Source organism: Corylus avellana, chromosome ca4 (genome assembly GCF_901000735.1).
Source record: "Corylus avellana chromosome ca4, CavTom2PMs-1.0".
Classification (NCBI taxonomy): domain Eukaryota; kingdom Viridiplantae; phylum Streptophyta; class Magnoliopsida; order Fagales; family Betulaceae; genus Corylus; species Corylus avellana.
This window is the reverse complement of record NC_081544.1, coordinates 16,898,665-16,916,159: the sequence shown is the minus strand read 5'-3', so window position 1 is coordinate 16,916,159 and position 17,495 is coordinate 16,898,665. Positions and strand designations below refer to the sequence as shown.

The 17,495-nt window shown below is 37.7% G+C and overlaps 1 protein-coding gene across 1 annotated transcript; it reads right to left on the bottom strand.

Annotated features, from left to right (window-relative positions):
* Window positions 1-4,398: 4,398 nt before the first annotated feature.
* On the bottom strand, window positions 4,399-5,840 carry LOC132179829 (U-box domain-containing protein 21-like). The gene has a single exon (XM_059592611.1). The coding sequence runs from the start codon at window positions 5,761-5,763 to the stop codon at window positions 4,435-4,437; it is 1,329 nt and encodes a 442-aa protein (XP_059448594.1). The 5' UTR covers window positions 5,764-5,840; the 3' UTR covers window positions 4,399-4,434.
* Between the last annotated feature and the right edge of the window lie 11,655 nt (window positions 5,841-17,495).

Here is a 17,495-nt window from a genome sequence, read left to right as displayed (position 1 = left end):
CCTTTCCCGAATTGGTTCAAAACACACGGTAGTTCGGAAGTCTTTTCAAAACACGCGGTAGTTTAGGAATCTAAATAAAAGTTTCCAAAAAAAAAAAAACAGACTTGAAATATAAAGACAAATCAACTTAATTAGATAGATGAGTAATGCCACCTACCATAAATACATACTACAAATATTTCATAAATCTAATGTAACAAGTCTAGTACTCATTAAATATATATATGGTTTCATCATTAATTTTTAATTAGAATCTATTTGGGTGTCTTTGTCTATAAATACAAAATTCAATAATGGAGTTGCTTAACAATAATTGGTATGTCATTGTTCCTTTTAAATTGAATGATTTCTAGCAACATTTCAGCTCTCCACGGAGACTGTAACATGATTTGATAGATCTCAAAATATAAAATGTACGCAAGGAATAAGTTTTATACTGTTCTATATCTTTCTCTTTTGGAGTAAAAGTATTCCATATAATTTTATTGGTATATAATATGTTTGCACAGTTTCCAAAACGGTGACCCATGTGAGCCGAGCCAAGGTGAAACCTACAAAAAGAGTAACTCTAGGACAGGAACTTGCCGAGTATGCCGGCGGAAATAGTTTCGATGGTTAAATTAGTAGGTGAATGTATGAGAAATAGTAAAGATTCAACCCTTATTATCTAGAGTCCTACTATGCGGCTACCAAAAGGCAGCCTAGCATAGCATAGGACATATATTAAAAAAAATAATAAAAAAAAATTTTTGTCATTTTTTTTTTAGTTAAATTTGTATGAGTTAATATTTAATTTTAATGTTTTAAAACTTGTTTTTTTATTCAAAACTAAATTTAAGGGTAGAAGGTTAACCATTTAGGGATTGTATCACCTAAAAGGGATTCGATCATCCTAAATTTGGTATTAATACCTCAAATTTGGTGTTAATATCTCAACTTTAGTGCTAATACCTCAAATTTAAATTTCTCTTTAATATATCTCTTCTTCAATTAAAAAAGCACAAAAAAAAAAAAAAAAAAACGATCATATTAACTTTGGCAAACGCTAAAATAACCCCATGCTGCCGAAAATCTCTATTCTATTGCCTAATAAGAGCCCCTATTAGAGGGTTGACAAGCAGTTAGTGCCAATTGTTGTCCCTAGTTTCTCGGTACTCGCCTTCCCGAGGAGTCTGCTACAACTACCTCTGGTCATGGGTTGTGGCTATCATGGTGAGAGTAGTTGAGGGGTGGTGCGAGCACATGGGTTTAAGTGTGATTGTGACGCTTGGCGATCTCAACTGTCCCACTAGTCTGCTTGCATAATGCGCCATGATTAGCTTGTGGGCCTAGCTGACCAACTTGGGCTTTAGAGGTCTCATGGATTCTGGCACATCCATTACCCAGCGTAATCCATACAACAATCAAAGCTATAATATTCTTCCTTTGAAGAATAAGGCGGTCTATTGGAAACTTCTATTTGAATAGTCCAAGATGCGTGATGTATGAACTATGTACAATTATTTCTTAACATTTGAGAATTTTCACAAATACATACAAATTGTTCAAAATCAATGCATGGAGTGGTGAGGGGTGGGTCTTAATCGAACAACTCGTGTGCATTTTTGTTTGCTATGAAATTTCAAAAGCCCCATTCTAATCAAGTTTGCTTTGATGTGAAAGCACTTGTTTACTATAAACGATTTCTAGGGTTCTAATTAAGCAGGTTTTTACAAAAGATAGCACTTGTTTCAACTGCTATAGTATTCTTCGAACTTCTTTTTCTCTGAAAAGTATTCTAGATGATCGATCAGCAGGCAAAGACAGATTAGATTAGGAATCCAGCTGTCCACTTACGTGTCTCGACAACTAAAAATTTACAGATAAATGTAAAATCAATTGTGGTTAACCTATTCCCGGCTAGTAGCCATCCTTTTCATTTTTTCAATTTTTCTTTTCAAAAAATGAATAAATTTTTTTTAATTAATACGTGTCATTAATTTATTCACGCTAACGTGGCACTTAATAGAATCGATCAAACGATTTTAACGGAGTTTGACTCCCTCACATCATCAACTGTTCAAATTACTAATTTGAGCATATAATAAATCCTATCTTCCAAAGACGCCGCCATAAGCCGACACGCATGTGGTACAAGTACAACCTGTTTTATTATGTTTATGGTCAACATTTTAGTTTGACACAAAATGACAAAATGGCCCACAGGGCTCGTAGATCTTGACCTATTAATTCAGACTTTCGGCATTTTGGAAAAAATGTGGCTTAAAGTAATTAAGCCTTCTACATCAATGAAATATATAGTCACACACTGATCGTCTGGGTTTTTTTTCCATGGGGCATGTGCCTATTGGGAAAGAAAGTAAGCAAAACGTTTAAGCAAGTAAGCAAAGAAATAAAACATGCTCCTATGAACGCAAAGTTTTTGTTTCTCTAAGATCAGAAAAGATTTTATTCTTGGTCGGATATTGAAATAATGTACTGGTCACTCGTCTTTGGTAGCAAAAGACAAAAGAAAAAGGGGAAAAAGTAAGCTTACTATATTGATTACTTGTCTAATTAATTCTTTGGAGGAAATGAAAGAATGATTCCTCCAATGGCTGGGATAATGCAAATGGCCTGGCAGTGATTGCTTTTCTCTAGAAAGTCTTCTAATTTTGCTAATCTTCAAAGGTGTGGATTGAAGAGATACACTAAATCTCTGACGCAATTTAGATAATTACATATATATATTGATGCAAGTCAATAAAAATATTATGTTGACTGCAAGAATTTATTACACTCTTTCCAATTGCCAGCTCAAATTTCTTTAAAGAAGTGAGTTTTAACAAGTACATGTGAATGCTTGTTATGTTTCTCAACCAACATATTCTAATCTCTCAACATTTCATAAAGGATTCAAAGTATTTTAGTACAGTTTGTTGAAAATTGAATCGGATGACTATATATATATATAGGCCTTTAAAAATAATTTTATGATTTTAATATTTAGTGTTATCTCTATACTTAAAATACAAAAGAGTTAATATATATATATATATAGAGAGAGAGAGAGAGAGAGAGAGAGAGAGATTACTTTCCCTCTTAGAATCCCAGGAGATTAGTTTTCCCCTTAGAATCCCAGGAGCAACTTGCGCTAGTACTGAGCTATGTACCTATCTATGTTGCATCATTTTATTTTACTAGTTAAATTAAGCAACACAAAATTGTCATGCAATATAATTGATTGCCATGTGAACACAAAAGGAGCTGTTGATCAAATGAGGATAATAAGGTCCTTTGAAACATCGGCAAAAGTTTTCCACAAAATCCTCTGAATCTTTCCATCTTCTTTTTTTCCACCCTAGCTAATAGATGGTCAAATATGTAGCATATCTTATACAGTTCAAAGTAGCAGACAAGCCTTACGACAGTCGAGCTATATGTAGCTTGACTTGGTGATCAAATTTGTCATATATGATATAGATTGTTTTAGTAAGGAATCAAAACAAAACTTTGAAAAAGAATATGTGAAACTAAATTGCTCACGATAGGTTGTGATGGAATTGATAAGATTCTATATATGCTTCTTGAATATTACGACAATTGGCATCAATGAATCAATATTTTTTCTTTTCAATTAAACATAAAATATTTAATTTAAAGAAAATTGTTAGAATTAGTGGTTCATATTTTCTCAAGCATAGAGAGTAATATTAGAATATCAGTAGTACGTTGGCCAAGTAAACAGAGCGAAGCGACGTTCTGTTGATGGAGCAGGAGTCTACTTTAGTCCATGGGCATAATTAAGTTTGCGGGGGGACGATTAGGTTGTGGGGGTGCATGGGCAACACCCCAATGATACGATACGAGGTATTTTAGGGTTTTCTAAAATACATCAATATAATTAGGGTTTTTCTATATATATGTTATATTATAACCCTGAATCATATAGTAAAATATAGCAGTACTCTCTGTGGACGTAGTCACGTACGTGCGTTACCAAACCACATAAATTCGTGTCTCGACTCTCTTTCTTGGTCTCTCTCTTTTTCATTCCATATTATTATTTACCCTGATGTATATATAATGCAATTATACAAAATTACGATTCAAACAGAAGGTCTTATCATCTTAAATTACAAAATTTTGCAATTTATATATGATCCAATAATTACCGTCTAAAACATATCAATAACAGTAATTTATTTTGGAGAATAAAAATTATAACTCCTCAAACAAATTAAGGCATCTCAAGCCATTTTACCTCGATCATCGATTTTTTCTTTTTTAAAAAAAGGGTAGAGCACAACTCACAAGCTAGCAAGACATTCGAAACTTCAGTAATATTTTCTGAAATAGTTATCAAGGATTTTGTATTTTTGTACATCGATCGAACTGTGAATAATGAGTATTTCCCCGATATATTTTTGTACTTCAAAATTGGTAGGCCTCGAATCAAAAGGGCCTCTTGAGATCCTTAAAATCGGTAGAATCAATACACTCCAGCCTATTCCTATGAAGATTTAACAATTTCAACAACTTGGTGGCCTTCTCCTTTGTTCTCTCTGCACAACCAACCTGTAAGAGCAACAGCAGCTTCTGAAACGCACCTACTCCAAGTGCTTCAACCACAACTCCTCCCTCTTCCCTCTTTTCATTCTTGCAGAGCTTCCAGAGGATGGAGACCGAAAACTCGGTCGCAAAATCGGATACGCGCAAAAGCTTCTTTACTACAACTGGCATCGTCAAAGCATGATTGTAGGCCTTTTCTCTCCCTTTGTCACTTCCGCATACGTCGTCCAGAACGCCCAGCGCCTTCTCGCACATGCTTCGTTCGGTTCCAACAAGGATTTCTAGCAGCAAAGAGACCAACCCCATGTCGACAAATCTTTCTATGATGTTTTCTTTTGCGTACGAGGAATTAACCATGCGATATATGACCATCAATGAAGCTTTTGTGGTGGCAGGGCAAATGGGCTCTTTTATTAGCTTCACTATTGCCTCTAAAGCTCCTTCAACCTCCGCTAATGCGTCTGTTCGACGGTGATCGTCCGATGAGATGACCTCTTTTAACGCCAGAACCGCGTTTCTTCTCCCTGACAAATCTCCACCCTTCAAAAACCATACCATGCAATGCAACGAAGCAGCCGATCCAAGATAAGACTTGGCCTCTGCATCGAGAGGGAAAAGAAGGGTTAAAGCCGACAAGATTTCCTCCAAGACCGGAACATTTCTGTCGAAAGACGCCCTTGAAAATGTGTCGAACGCAGCCGACAAGACACTTCCGGTCTTATTTGCCACAATGCACCGCTTGTTGCGCTCTTTCTCCTTCCCCAATGCCTTGATTTTCTCCACCAACTCCCGGCACCGAACATGATCGTCGCGTTGACTTGCCGTCGTAATCTTGGAAAGAATTTCTGAAACCTCAGCCGAACTTACCGGAATTCTCGGCGTGGGAATCCTCTCAATGCCGTAGGATTTGTTGTCAACGCACCAGTCTTGTATCATCTTCCTTATGGTATGATTTGGTACGAGCTCAGGGCTGGTCAATGCCTGGTTGGTAATGGGGCAGCTCAGGTTCCCGGCCTCAATCCACGTCTCGATGCTCTCGCGGTCGTACGTAATCCCGGTGGACAACGTCACCGGATCTTTCATCAGGTCCAGAGATATCGGGCATTGGAAATGGACCGGTAGCGTCAACTCCATGTCTCCAATCTTAACCCGTTGCTGCCCCTTGATGGCGGAGCGGGCAGCTCTACGCCTTCTCCACGAGGAAATCATCATAGTTTGGTAGTTGGTACAAGTTTGAATGAAACAACACTAAAAGGGAGAACAAAGAATGCGTGTTTGTGTCGTTGTGGTTTTTGTTAATGATATGAATGAAAGTTGGTTGGGTTGTGTGTATATATATATATATATACATACATGTGTGTGCTGGTCATGTCATAAGCACGCGATTCAACATTCAAACCCATGAATAATTTAATTTAATTTGAGAAAGAAAAACACAAAGAACGTTGGGGGAGACGACTGGTTTTGAATATTCGATCAACCGTTGAATTGAAATGGTAAAATGGGAACACCACGCTGTTTTGGAGTAGAATTGATCAAATGCCCCTCCGCCCCCCGAAAAATCAAATGTTTGACACAAAAGGTGGTCAACTGTTAAATGTTTTTGTAGGCAGTTTCTTTATTGTTTTCTCAAAACGCCAGGATTTCTGTTGGGGGGCACTTTCTAGATGTTTGGCATTGAATAATTAGTATTTAGTGGCTTATAATTTTATTTAATGGAAAAAAATAAGAATGTTTAGTATGGAATGTAAGAATTTAATGTCTCACATGATATGGCACATATGAGTATTTATTAGACTCTTTAAGTTATGAGATTATTTAATCATAATCCTTAATAAATTGTTGGTTAATTAATTAAGAGAAATAGTTTCCTATTGAATTAACTCTTACTTTGATGAGAAGTTGAGTTATAAAGGAATAAAGGAAATCGGTCCTCTCTTTCTCCTATAAATATACGCAATTTTCATCATCTTCATTTACCTTAAGTGGGCCAAGCGAGAGAAATCAATTTCTGGTGTTTATATTTTCAAAGAAGAATTAAAAAAAGCAATAAATTCTAGTATGTTTATTTTATTAATTTATTATGAAATTCATGATAGTTAAGATCTTGTAAGTTATAGTATGTTATGTCAGTTTTATGTTTTACATGAAAAAATGAAAAAATTTTGCTTTACAAAAAGAAAAGAATGTTGAGAATTAATTTTTTTTATATATATAAATAATAACCGGCCCTGCCGAATCGAACCTTTAAAACAGTTGGTGTTGCTTTGTCGGCGTTGCTTTCTCGATGCCTAAGGCTCTAGCATAAAAACACTAGGAAAATATTTGTTGCGTTTTTGGTGGCAGTGGACAGCGTTTTTGGTGGTAGTGGAAAATTAAAATGATGGTATTGGGGCAAAAGTCCATTTTTCGCCATTCTTATTTAAAAAAAAAAAAAAACCTTAATTGTTTTCTACCGTTCTCATATTCATCCCTAACGGAGAGTCCATCCATTCCAAAGTATACTCAAGGTCCTGCAAAAGAGGAAAAAACATAGACTTAAAATATAAAGACAAATCAACTTAATTAGATGGATGAGTAATGTTATATATATATATATATATATATATATACCATAGAAATATTTGTGACAAGGTCTAATACTCATTAAATATATGATTTCATTATTCTTAATTTTTAATTAGAATCTATTTGGGCGTTTCTGTGTATAAATACAAATTCAGTAACGAAGTTACTTCAACAGTAATTAATATGTAAAATGTAAAATGTAAGCAAGGAATAAGTGTTATGCTGTTCTATATCTTTCTCTTTTGGAGTAAAATTATTCCATATGATTTTTTTGGTATATAATCCATGCAACAATTCTTTAAAATCAAAGCTGTAATTTTTTTTTTTTTTTTTTTAACATGTCCACACAAGGGAAGGGGGAGGGAGATTCAAGCTAGTGACTACCGCTTAATGAGGCATGGGCCCGTGGTTCATAGCGAATTGAGCTACCCCTTGAGGACAATCAAAGCTATAATTGATACTCTTCCTTTCAACAATAAGGTGGTCTATCCAACCCTTTTTCCTCCTCTCTCACTTTGATTTAAATAAAAGAAAAAAAGAAAGAAGGTGGTCTACCGGAAGCTTCCATTTGATTAGTCCAAGTGATCAAGTGAGAACTATGTACCGAAATCAATGCATGGAGTGGTGAGGGGTGGGTCTTAATCGTGCAACTCGATGTGTGCATTTTTGTCTGATTCTAAATTTCAAAAGCCCCCTTTCTAATCAAGTTTTACTTGTTTTTTTGCTTTAGGAAGTATTCTAGATTCACTACAAAAATTTTCATATTTAATGACATTTGAATAGTGACATTTTTTTTTTTAAATGTCACTAATTAAATTGTGACTTTTTGAATACTCAAATGTTACCATTCAACTTTTTAACTATTCAAATGTCACCATTCATAAAATAGTGACGTTTCAATAGTAACCATTATTCATGAGTCACTATTCATGCATGATTAGTGACTCGTAAATAGTTGTTACTATTTACGCATCACTATTTTGGCGGGAATAGTGATCCATGAATAGTGCAATGTATCAAAATTTAATAATATTGGCGCTCAGAATTTGTGTTAAAACAACCCCCACACCCAAAAACTTCAAAAAAGTTTCACTTTCAATGAACACAAATATGACTTTCTTTTAAAAAAAATACATATATAAAAACACAAGTGGCTGCTGGTTTGGAACCGGCCGGCAACCACACGGTCCACACCTGGGGGAAAGGGGTGGCCCGCGAGCCACCTCAGAGGTGGCCATGAGTGGCTCGGCCACCTCTTGAGTGGCTCGTGGGCCACCTGTGAGGCCGAGGGTGGCCCACCCCAACGCCGGCAGCCACCCTTCTAATTTTTTTTAGTTTAAATTTTATTTCAAAACATTTAAATATTTATTATAAATATATATATATTTATGATAAAAATTATATATATATATATATATATATATATATATATATATATATTATTTGGTAAAAATTATTATTATTTTTTTATAATTTTTTAAAGGGTGATGACTTTTAAATAGTGCAAAACGACAATTTTTAGAAGGTGTTGTGCATTGTTCAAACCACACCTTTTAAAAGGTGCCGTTTTGCTGAAAATGGCATCAAATAATGCCGTTTCCACTTTTCAAACGACACTAGCCCCTTTTCTAGTATTTTCACTTTTTCCCATTTTGAAAAAGTCATTATTTAATCGTCACTAACTTAATAATGATATTTGTTGGGCAAAAAAACATCATTATATGGGAGTCATTAAAATCCAATATTTTTGTAGTGATGTCCATTGCTATGCAAAAATGGATTATGATACACAGTAATTCGAATTGCTAGCAATTTAAGTAGTAAATTATTGTGAGAGAACTTATGTAGAATTCAATTGTCTAGTTAAATGGTTGGACAACTAAATTTTTTTCGGAATAATTAAATTTCACATCAACTCTCTCATATTAACCATTTAAATTACTACCAATTTAAACAATTAAATACTTTAATTAGATCCCTATCTTCCAAAGACAGCTCACCATAAGCGGACATGTGGTGCAAGTACAACCTGTTTTATTATACATTTAGGGTGGTGGTCAACATTTTAGCTTGACACAAAATGGCCCACAGGCTCGTAGATCTTGACCGTTTAGATTTGCCTTTTGGAAAAAATTCGGCTTAGAGTAAGCCTTAAATTCAGCAATGAAATATATACTATTGGGTAAGAAGGGATGGGATGGGGATCAAGATGCATTAATAATTATTATACACACAAAAAATAATAATAATAATAAATTATATATATATTCCAAAACGTCTAAGCAACGACGAAAACATTCTCCTATGAGAATTCACAAGTTTTGTTCTGGTCGTTCCTCTTTGGTAGCAAAAGGTAAAACAAAAAAAAAGAAAAAGTAAGCTTACTCTATTGATTACTTGTCTAAATTATTTTGAGAAAATGAAAGAATGATTGCTCAAATTGCTTGGATAATCCAATTGGCCCTGGGAGTGATTATTTTTCTCTAGAAGGTCTTCTTGTTTTGCTTATTTTCAAAGGCCTAGATTGAAGAGAGATACTCTAAATAAAAATATTGTATCGACTGCAAGAATTTACACTACTCTTTCCAATTGCCAGCTCAAATTTCTTTAAAGAAGTCTGAGTTTTTTAGCAACTACTTGTCAAAACTGCTTTTGATCTAGATGGATGCCTAGATGTGAACGCTTATTAATTATGTTTATCAACCAACATATATATTCTAATTTTTCAGCATTTTATAAAGATAAATGATAGAATTCATTTATTTTTCAACTATTTTTTAACAATTTTCATAGTGAATGGATGAATCCACTATTGAATTTGTGTGAGGTTCACATGAGTTTACAAATCTAATCATTAATTTATTGAATTTGTAAGATGAGATGTTAAAAAAATGAGAAAAAGATTCAAAGTATTTTAGTACAATTGTTGAAACATAAATGAGATGATTAAATATATAATTTTTTTTTATTAATTTAGGTTTTTAAAAATAATTGATGATATATATATTTGTCTTAATTAGTGATTTTATTATGTGTACTTACGTTAAAGAAGCTATCTCTATGATATATTTTCTGATCGTAATATTTAGTGTTATTTCTATACTTAAAATAGGAAAGAGTTAAAAAAAAATTATTAAACTTTATTGTTTAGATTATTTTTTCCCTCGGAATCCTAGGAGTAGGCAAAGTTGCAGTCACAAAGCAAGTGCTACTTGTTCTGAAGAAATTAATAATCAAAAGGAAAAATATGATAATAGTGAAAATAAAATAAAATAGACACAAGTGATTTTTCGTGGTTGAGTCTATAATTAACATCCACATGATAAAGCTACATTACGCACTTATTCACTTCATAATTTTAGAATACAAATTAATAGTCCATATTTTGTTTTGTTTTGTTTTTTAACATGTCCACACAAGAGGGGAAAGAAGATTCGAACTAAAGACCTCCGCTTTATGATGCGTAATTTCCAGCCTATTAAGCTACTCCTTGTAGACATTAATGGTCTATATTTAGAGGGATGCAGAGAGAATACAAAATGATGAACAATAGGAGAGTACCACGCATTCATAATTGAATATTTCGAATATGATTTTATCAATTACAATCAATGCTAATATATTCTCATAATATCAAATCTCACACAATATATTCTAACATCCCCTCAAACTCAATATGGAAGATTCTGAAATCTTAAGTCTGAAATAAGTTGACAACGATCCGCGGCAAAGGTAGTTAGGCATTTTACAACAATAGGCTGAGAATCTTCAAAACAAGGCCAACTATGGGCCAAGATGAAAGCCAACAAATGGTTTAAATGAAGCAAACTATGGGCTTAAAATGGGCCTATGTTTTAAACATTATGACAAAGAGCGTAAAGAAATAGGCCAATTATTGGTCATATATGAGAGCTAACTATGGGCTAAAATGGGCCTATGTTTTAAACAATACCACATGCTAAATAAACTGAGCCAACATATGGCCAAAAATAGGTCTAGCAATAGACTGAAATGGGCTTAGGTTTTAAACAATACCACAAATGCCAAATAAACTGGACCAACAAAGGGCCAAAAATAGGTTTAGGTTAACAAATGACCAACAAAAAACTAAATAAACTAAGCCAACAAAGGGCCAAAACAATATGGGCAACTTGGCCTCGTTTTTTTTTTTTTCTTTGGTCACCACTTTCTTGCATCAACTCCCACCAAATTTATTGTTGTAGCAATCTGTAACATCTATGGACCTCTCCGGAGTTTTCTCTCTAGGTGTCTAACAACCTAGGGGAGAAGGATTGTTTCCCAAGCTGTCTGTTCCAGATACAGTCGTGGGATTAATTTGTTGGAGTATTGACGATGGAGGAAGCACAGATGGAGGATGATCTCAGCCGGATGTGGCAAAATTTTTCTCTTTCGGAAGTGGAGGGAACAGAAATCGAAATCCAGAGTAATGCGTGGGAGGAGGGGACAAAGAGAGGGAAGAACTGTGTGGTGGGGAAATTAATCGCAGATCATCTGGTGGGGAAGGAGACTATTAAATCCACACTGATGAAGATTTGGAAGCTGTCAGGTACACCCTCTCTCAAAGTCTTAGGAGATAATCTTTTTCTGGTGGATTTTTTGAATGAGAGAGATAAGAAAAGAGTGTTGGAGGGGCGACCATGGGTTTTTGAAGGTAGTCTGTTTGCAATTGAGGACTACGATGGTTTAACACCTCCAGCAAAATACCGGTTCGATCGAACTGCATTTTGGGTCCGTATGCAACACCTCCCCCTGGCCTGCATGAGTCTTACTGTTGGCCATCAGATTGGATCAGCAATAGGGCAAGTTGAAGAGGTGGATGTGGACGAAGGCGGAACGGGCTGGGGAGAATGTCTGAGAGTCAAAATCAATCTAGATTTGAACAAACCACTAATGAGAGGGCGTACAATCAAAATCAATGGGTCGACCATGTTGATTTCTTTTCAATATGAACGACTCCCCAAGTATTGTTTCCGATGTGGTAGGATTAAACATGGGGTCACAGGATGTCCAGTGAGGAATGAAGCTTGAAAACAAAACGCCCTAATTGAATTCGGACAATGGCTTAGAGCGGCTTCTCCGAAGAGGGCTTTTGGTAGTCGGCTTGGACTGGAACCAGAAAAAAGAGATGATCCTCCAACAAGGCGGGATAACAGAGGAGGCTATGGAAGATATGAGTCGGGTCACCGACATTCCCCGAGCAGGACAAGGAAAAAGAATAGCAGTCCGGTGGTGAACCGTGAAGGGGGCGGCGAGAATCCCGAATCGGTGGAGAGAGGGAGGCGGCCATCAATGGAAAGAACCATGGAGTCAAACTTTCCATTCCAAGGAAAACCGACCAGGCCAGCTGGAGGCGAGAAGGTTGGAAATCTGATTCCTGAAAATCAGGAAAGAGATAAAAGGCAGGATGGTGTGATAGGCGGCAGCAGGGGAACTGAATCACAAAAAGAAATAAAAGAGAATCTCCCAACCAAAGAGCCACGAGAGAGCAGACAAGGAAAGGAGTGCGTGCATATTAATAGCCAGGATCCGGAACATTTAATGGAATTTATGGCTGAGCTGGCACACAAGGAAGCGCATATTGAAGAGCTTGCGGAGAGAAGGGGGCAGAATGGTAACTCGGCAGGGGGGAAGGGAGCTGGAGAAAATGTAAAAAGATCCCAGTCGGGTAATAATTTTTTTACCCTGGCAGAGGTGGAAGAAAAAATGAAAAATGCTATTGTTGATGAAACTCATATTACACGACGAGTCAGTGATGATACTTGGCAACACACTGAACGGATGCAGCTCAATGGTGGGTATAGTGGGGACAGTCTTGGCAAAAGAAAGATGAGGGAAGATAATGGAGGGGTGGAGGATGTAGCAAAAAAAGGACGTCTGAAAAGGAGGACGTTCTATGAAACCAAATGGTGGGATTGTAATTAAAGAAAAAAATGTTTCGGGAATGGCGGCGGCTGATAATCAGCCCCGCCGACCGCAATGAATTGCTTAAGTTGGAACTGCCGAGGGCTTGGGAACCTTCGGACAGTTCGAGAACTTTGCCGCTTGGTGAAGGATAAGAAGCCCGATATAGTTTTCTTAATGGAAACTAAGCTACGAGCCAATAAGATGGAAAGGGTGCGAGTACAGTTGGGATTCGAGCATATGATGGTGGTTGATTGTGTGGGTCGAAGTGGTGGTTTGGCCCGACTATGGAGAAATGATGCCGGGATAGAAATCCACAATTACAGTCATCGGCACATCAATGCTAAGGTAGTACCATCGCCGACGGAACCACCATGGAAGCTTACTGGATTCTATGGTCATCCCAACCCAAACAAAAGACCCGAAGCGTGGAATTTACTTAAATACATTGCCACATTGGACCCTTGATCGTGGCTATGTATTGGTGATTTCAACGAAATAATTTGTTTGGAGGAGAAATTTGGAGGGAAAGGCCGCCAAAGGGGGTTGATGGAAAATTTCCAAACTACATTGGAGGTGTGCGAATTATTGGACTTGGGTTTCAAGGGTCCAAAATTTACATGGACTAATGGGCGGGAGGGGGAAGAATTTACTAAAGAAAGGCTTGATCGAGCAGTAGCAAACCAGAGTTGGTGTGCTTTATATCAAGGGGTGGAGGTGGTAGTTGGAGTATCGGTATGGTCAGATCACTATCCACTTTTAGTGAAATTAAAGGATTGGAACAATGTAAGAAGGGGCCACGAAATTTCAAATTTGAAGCTAGGTGGGAGCTTCATGATAAATGCCGAGATGTCATAAGGAATGCGTGGAAGGGGCACTCTACTCAGTTGGACCCGTGGAACCACTTGATGAGCAATTTGTCTGCATGCAAAAAGTCCCTGCTGCAATGGCAACGTGAGGAGGTGGGGAAGCCGAGCAGAATCTTGGCAAAGCAATGTCTCAAGCTGGCCGAATTACAGGGTGAGGAAAGAGAGCCGAATGTTGGGCAAACTCTCGAAATCCAAAAGGAATTAAAAATCCTGATGGAGCAAGAGGATTTGAAGTGGCGACAGCGTGCAAAAATGGACTGGCTCACTTATGGGGACCAAAACTCAAAATATTTCCATGCATGCGCGAACCAACGACGGAAGGTAAACAACATTCACCAAATCCGAGACGAAAGTGGAGGATTATGGGAGACCCAGGAGGAGATTGGAAGGGCTTTTGACAATTATTTTTCAGATTTATTTTCCACGGGCGGTGTGGCAAATTGTGAGGGTTGTTTGGATGCTATAAATGCCAGGGTGACGGAGTCTATGAATGAGTCGCTCGTGAGACCGTTTGGGGAGGAAGAAATTAAGGAGGCACTATTCCAAATGGCTCCGTTAAAAGCCCCGGGACCGGATGGGTTCAACACTGGATTTTTTCAGAAGAATTGGGCCATTGTGGGCCCTGAGGTTTGCAAAGCTCTTCTTTTTTCCCTCAATAATGCAGTTATTGATAGCTCTTTAAATTCCACTTTTATAGCACTAATTCCCAAGAAAAAAAATCCCTCTTGTGTCACGGAATTTAGACCGATTAGTTTGTGCAATGTTTTGTACAAAATAATTTCAAAGGTTTTGGCTAATCGGCTAAAAGGCCTTTTATCCCAAATCATTTCCCCTTATCAAAGTGCTTTTATTCCTGGCCGCCTGATCTCAGATAATATTCTGGCTGCCTATGAAACCCTTCATACAATGCATACCCGAATGAGGGGTAAGAAGGGCTATATGGCAGTAAAAATTGATATGAGTAAAGCCTATGACAGGGTGGAATGGGGGTTCTTGGAGGCGGTTATGGGTAAAATGGGGTTCACACCCTCGTGGATAAAACTGATCATGATGTGTGTTTCCTCTGCAAACTATGCAGTTCTGGTGAATGGGGTACCTACGGGGAGGATCATTCCTACTAGGGGTATTAGACAAGGCGATCCTTTGTCTCCATATTTATTTTTGATCTGTGCGGAGGCCTTGAGCTCCTCATTGTTAAAGGCGATAGAGAGGGTGTATTAGAGGGGGTACCTACGTCGAAGAGGGGTCCTCAGCTTAATCACTTATTTTTTGCTGATGACAGTTTACTGTTCTGCAAGGCAGATTTGGGTCATTGGCATCGTATTTCTACCCTTCTCAAAAGCTATGAATTGGCTTCGGGGCAGAAACTAAACATTTCCAAGACGGCCATCTTTTTCAGCCATAATACCCTAGGGGAAGTAAGGAAAAACATTCTAGAGGTTGCAGGAATTCCCAGCTCCCAGAGGTATGACACCTATCTGGGGTTGCCAGCTTTGGTTGGAAAATCCCGTACACAGGAATTTAAAGGTATTATTGACAGGGTGTGGAAAAGATTGCAAGACTGGAAACTCAAACTCTTATCCCAGGCGGGGAGGGAAATTTTGCTAAAGGCGGTGATTCAAGCAATGCCAACTTATTGTATGAGTGTGTTTAGACTTCCTAAGACTCTATGTTCTAAGATTAATTCTCTTATGCAGCAGTTTTGGTGGGGAGCCTCAAGAATACACTGGATGAGTTGGCAAAAAATGGGCCTACCGAAGTCAAAAGGAGGAATGGGGTTTCGGGATTTCAGATGGTTTAACAAGGCTCTCCTAGCAAAGCAGTGTTGGAGGTTGTGGCAGTATCCGGACAGCCTAGTTTCCCGAATATTGTCGGCTAAATATTATACTCAAAATTCAATTTTGGAGGCCAAATTGGGGTCTAAACCTTCCTATGCATGGAGGAGCATATTGGGTGCCTGCGACCTTCTTAAAGAGGGACTTTTCAGCAGGATTGGCGATGGAGAAGATACAAAAATTTGGGGCGATAAATGGGTCCCTCGACAAACCACCTTTACCATACAATCGACCCCTCGGATAATTGAACCGGACTCCAAAGTTGCTGCACTAATAGACAGAGATGTGCATGGGTGGAACAAAGCCTTGATTGAGAGACTATTTTCCCCATAGGAGGTTGAGGCAATTCTGTCGATCCCAATCAACTTACATCGTCGGGATGCTGTTATATGGCGAGAAACAAAAAACGGTCTCTTCACAGTCAAGAGTGCTTATCACGTAGCCATGAGCAGGGAAGCTCAATTGCAGGCAGGTAGCTCCCATACAGCAAAGAAAAAGGAGATGTGGGGCACTCTGTGGAGTCTAAAAATCCCCAATGCAGAGAAGAATTTTCTATGGAGAGCTTGCCAAGAGATACTCCCAACCAAAGCCAATTTATGTCGAAGAAAGGTAACACGGGATGCTTTGTGTCCTATTTGTGAACTGGAAGATGAGACCAGTTTCCATATCTTGTGGGATTGTCCATCTGCTAGGGATGTGTGGAGTGCAAGTCTGAAGAAATTCCAAAAGAGTTCTCTCGGTGGTCCAACGTTTAGGAAAGTGGTGGAGGATTTATTTCAGACGTGTGAAGACGAAGATCTTCGTATGTTTGCAGGAATAGCACGAAGAGTATGGCATAGGAGAAATGAACTCGTCCATGGTGGGTCCTTTCTCCACCCGAGCGTTTTGGTTCAACAAGCCCAGGAAGCTCTAACTCAATTCTCTGTAGCAAATTGTCAACGAGTAGGGTCCCAACCGGATTTCGAAGAACCTGGTGGGGGCAGTGGAGTTGGGTAGCCTTCGGGTGGCCCGCATCAGTGCCTGTACTCTATCAGGGAGAAATTTGGGTACATGGGGACAGGATGTTATTGGGTGTAATTCGTATTGGAGAAGTATTGTGTACTGGAGGGATGATTTGATTCCATATTGATTAATAATACATCAGTTCGATTTATTTCAAAAAAAAAAAAAAACTCCCACCAAATTCGTTTTTTTTTTTTTTTTTTTTTTAATATCCAACGGAGGACAATAAAGCAATGAAGTTGCTAGAATGAAACAAAAAAAGAAAAGCTTAGCCATCATCGCCCAAAAAAAAATATGACTTTGTGGTTTCTCCTTGCAGTAAATGCTTAGCTATCATCTTATACCATTGTCGTGGACCACATAGGGCATCTAGTTGTGGAAGATTTACCAGGGCAGTGCCTAGAGATCCTCTCTTTCACTGGAATTGTCTCGGTCTCTCACAGTAAAAGTTTGAGAGAAAATTGTTTGGTTGTTATGTGACCTTATTTATAATCAAGGCTTTACAAAGACTTAAGAAAGTAAAACATACAAAGAGGAGAGCCCATATTCGTATATCTAAAAGCTAGATAAAGAATATGTTACGGACTCACCTATGGGCTGTAGAAGGGCTGGTTAGTTAATCAACATGGGTAGCACGTGTCTTGCTTGGATGGCTTACTTGAAGGATCCAGAATAATGAGCTGTCATTTACTTTCTACATTTTGTAATCTTTCCTTGCGTTTAGCTTTTATTTGTATTGTTTTTTGCT

Excerpts from the sequence above, each read along its gene's own strand:
- LOC132179829 (XM_059592611.1), bottom strand. The coding sequence starts at position 5,763 with ATGATGATTTCCTCGTGGAGAAGGCGTAGAGCTGCCCGCTCCGCCATC.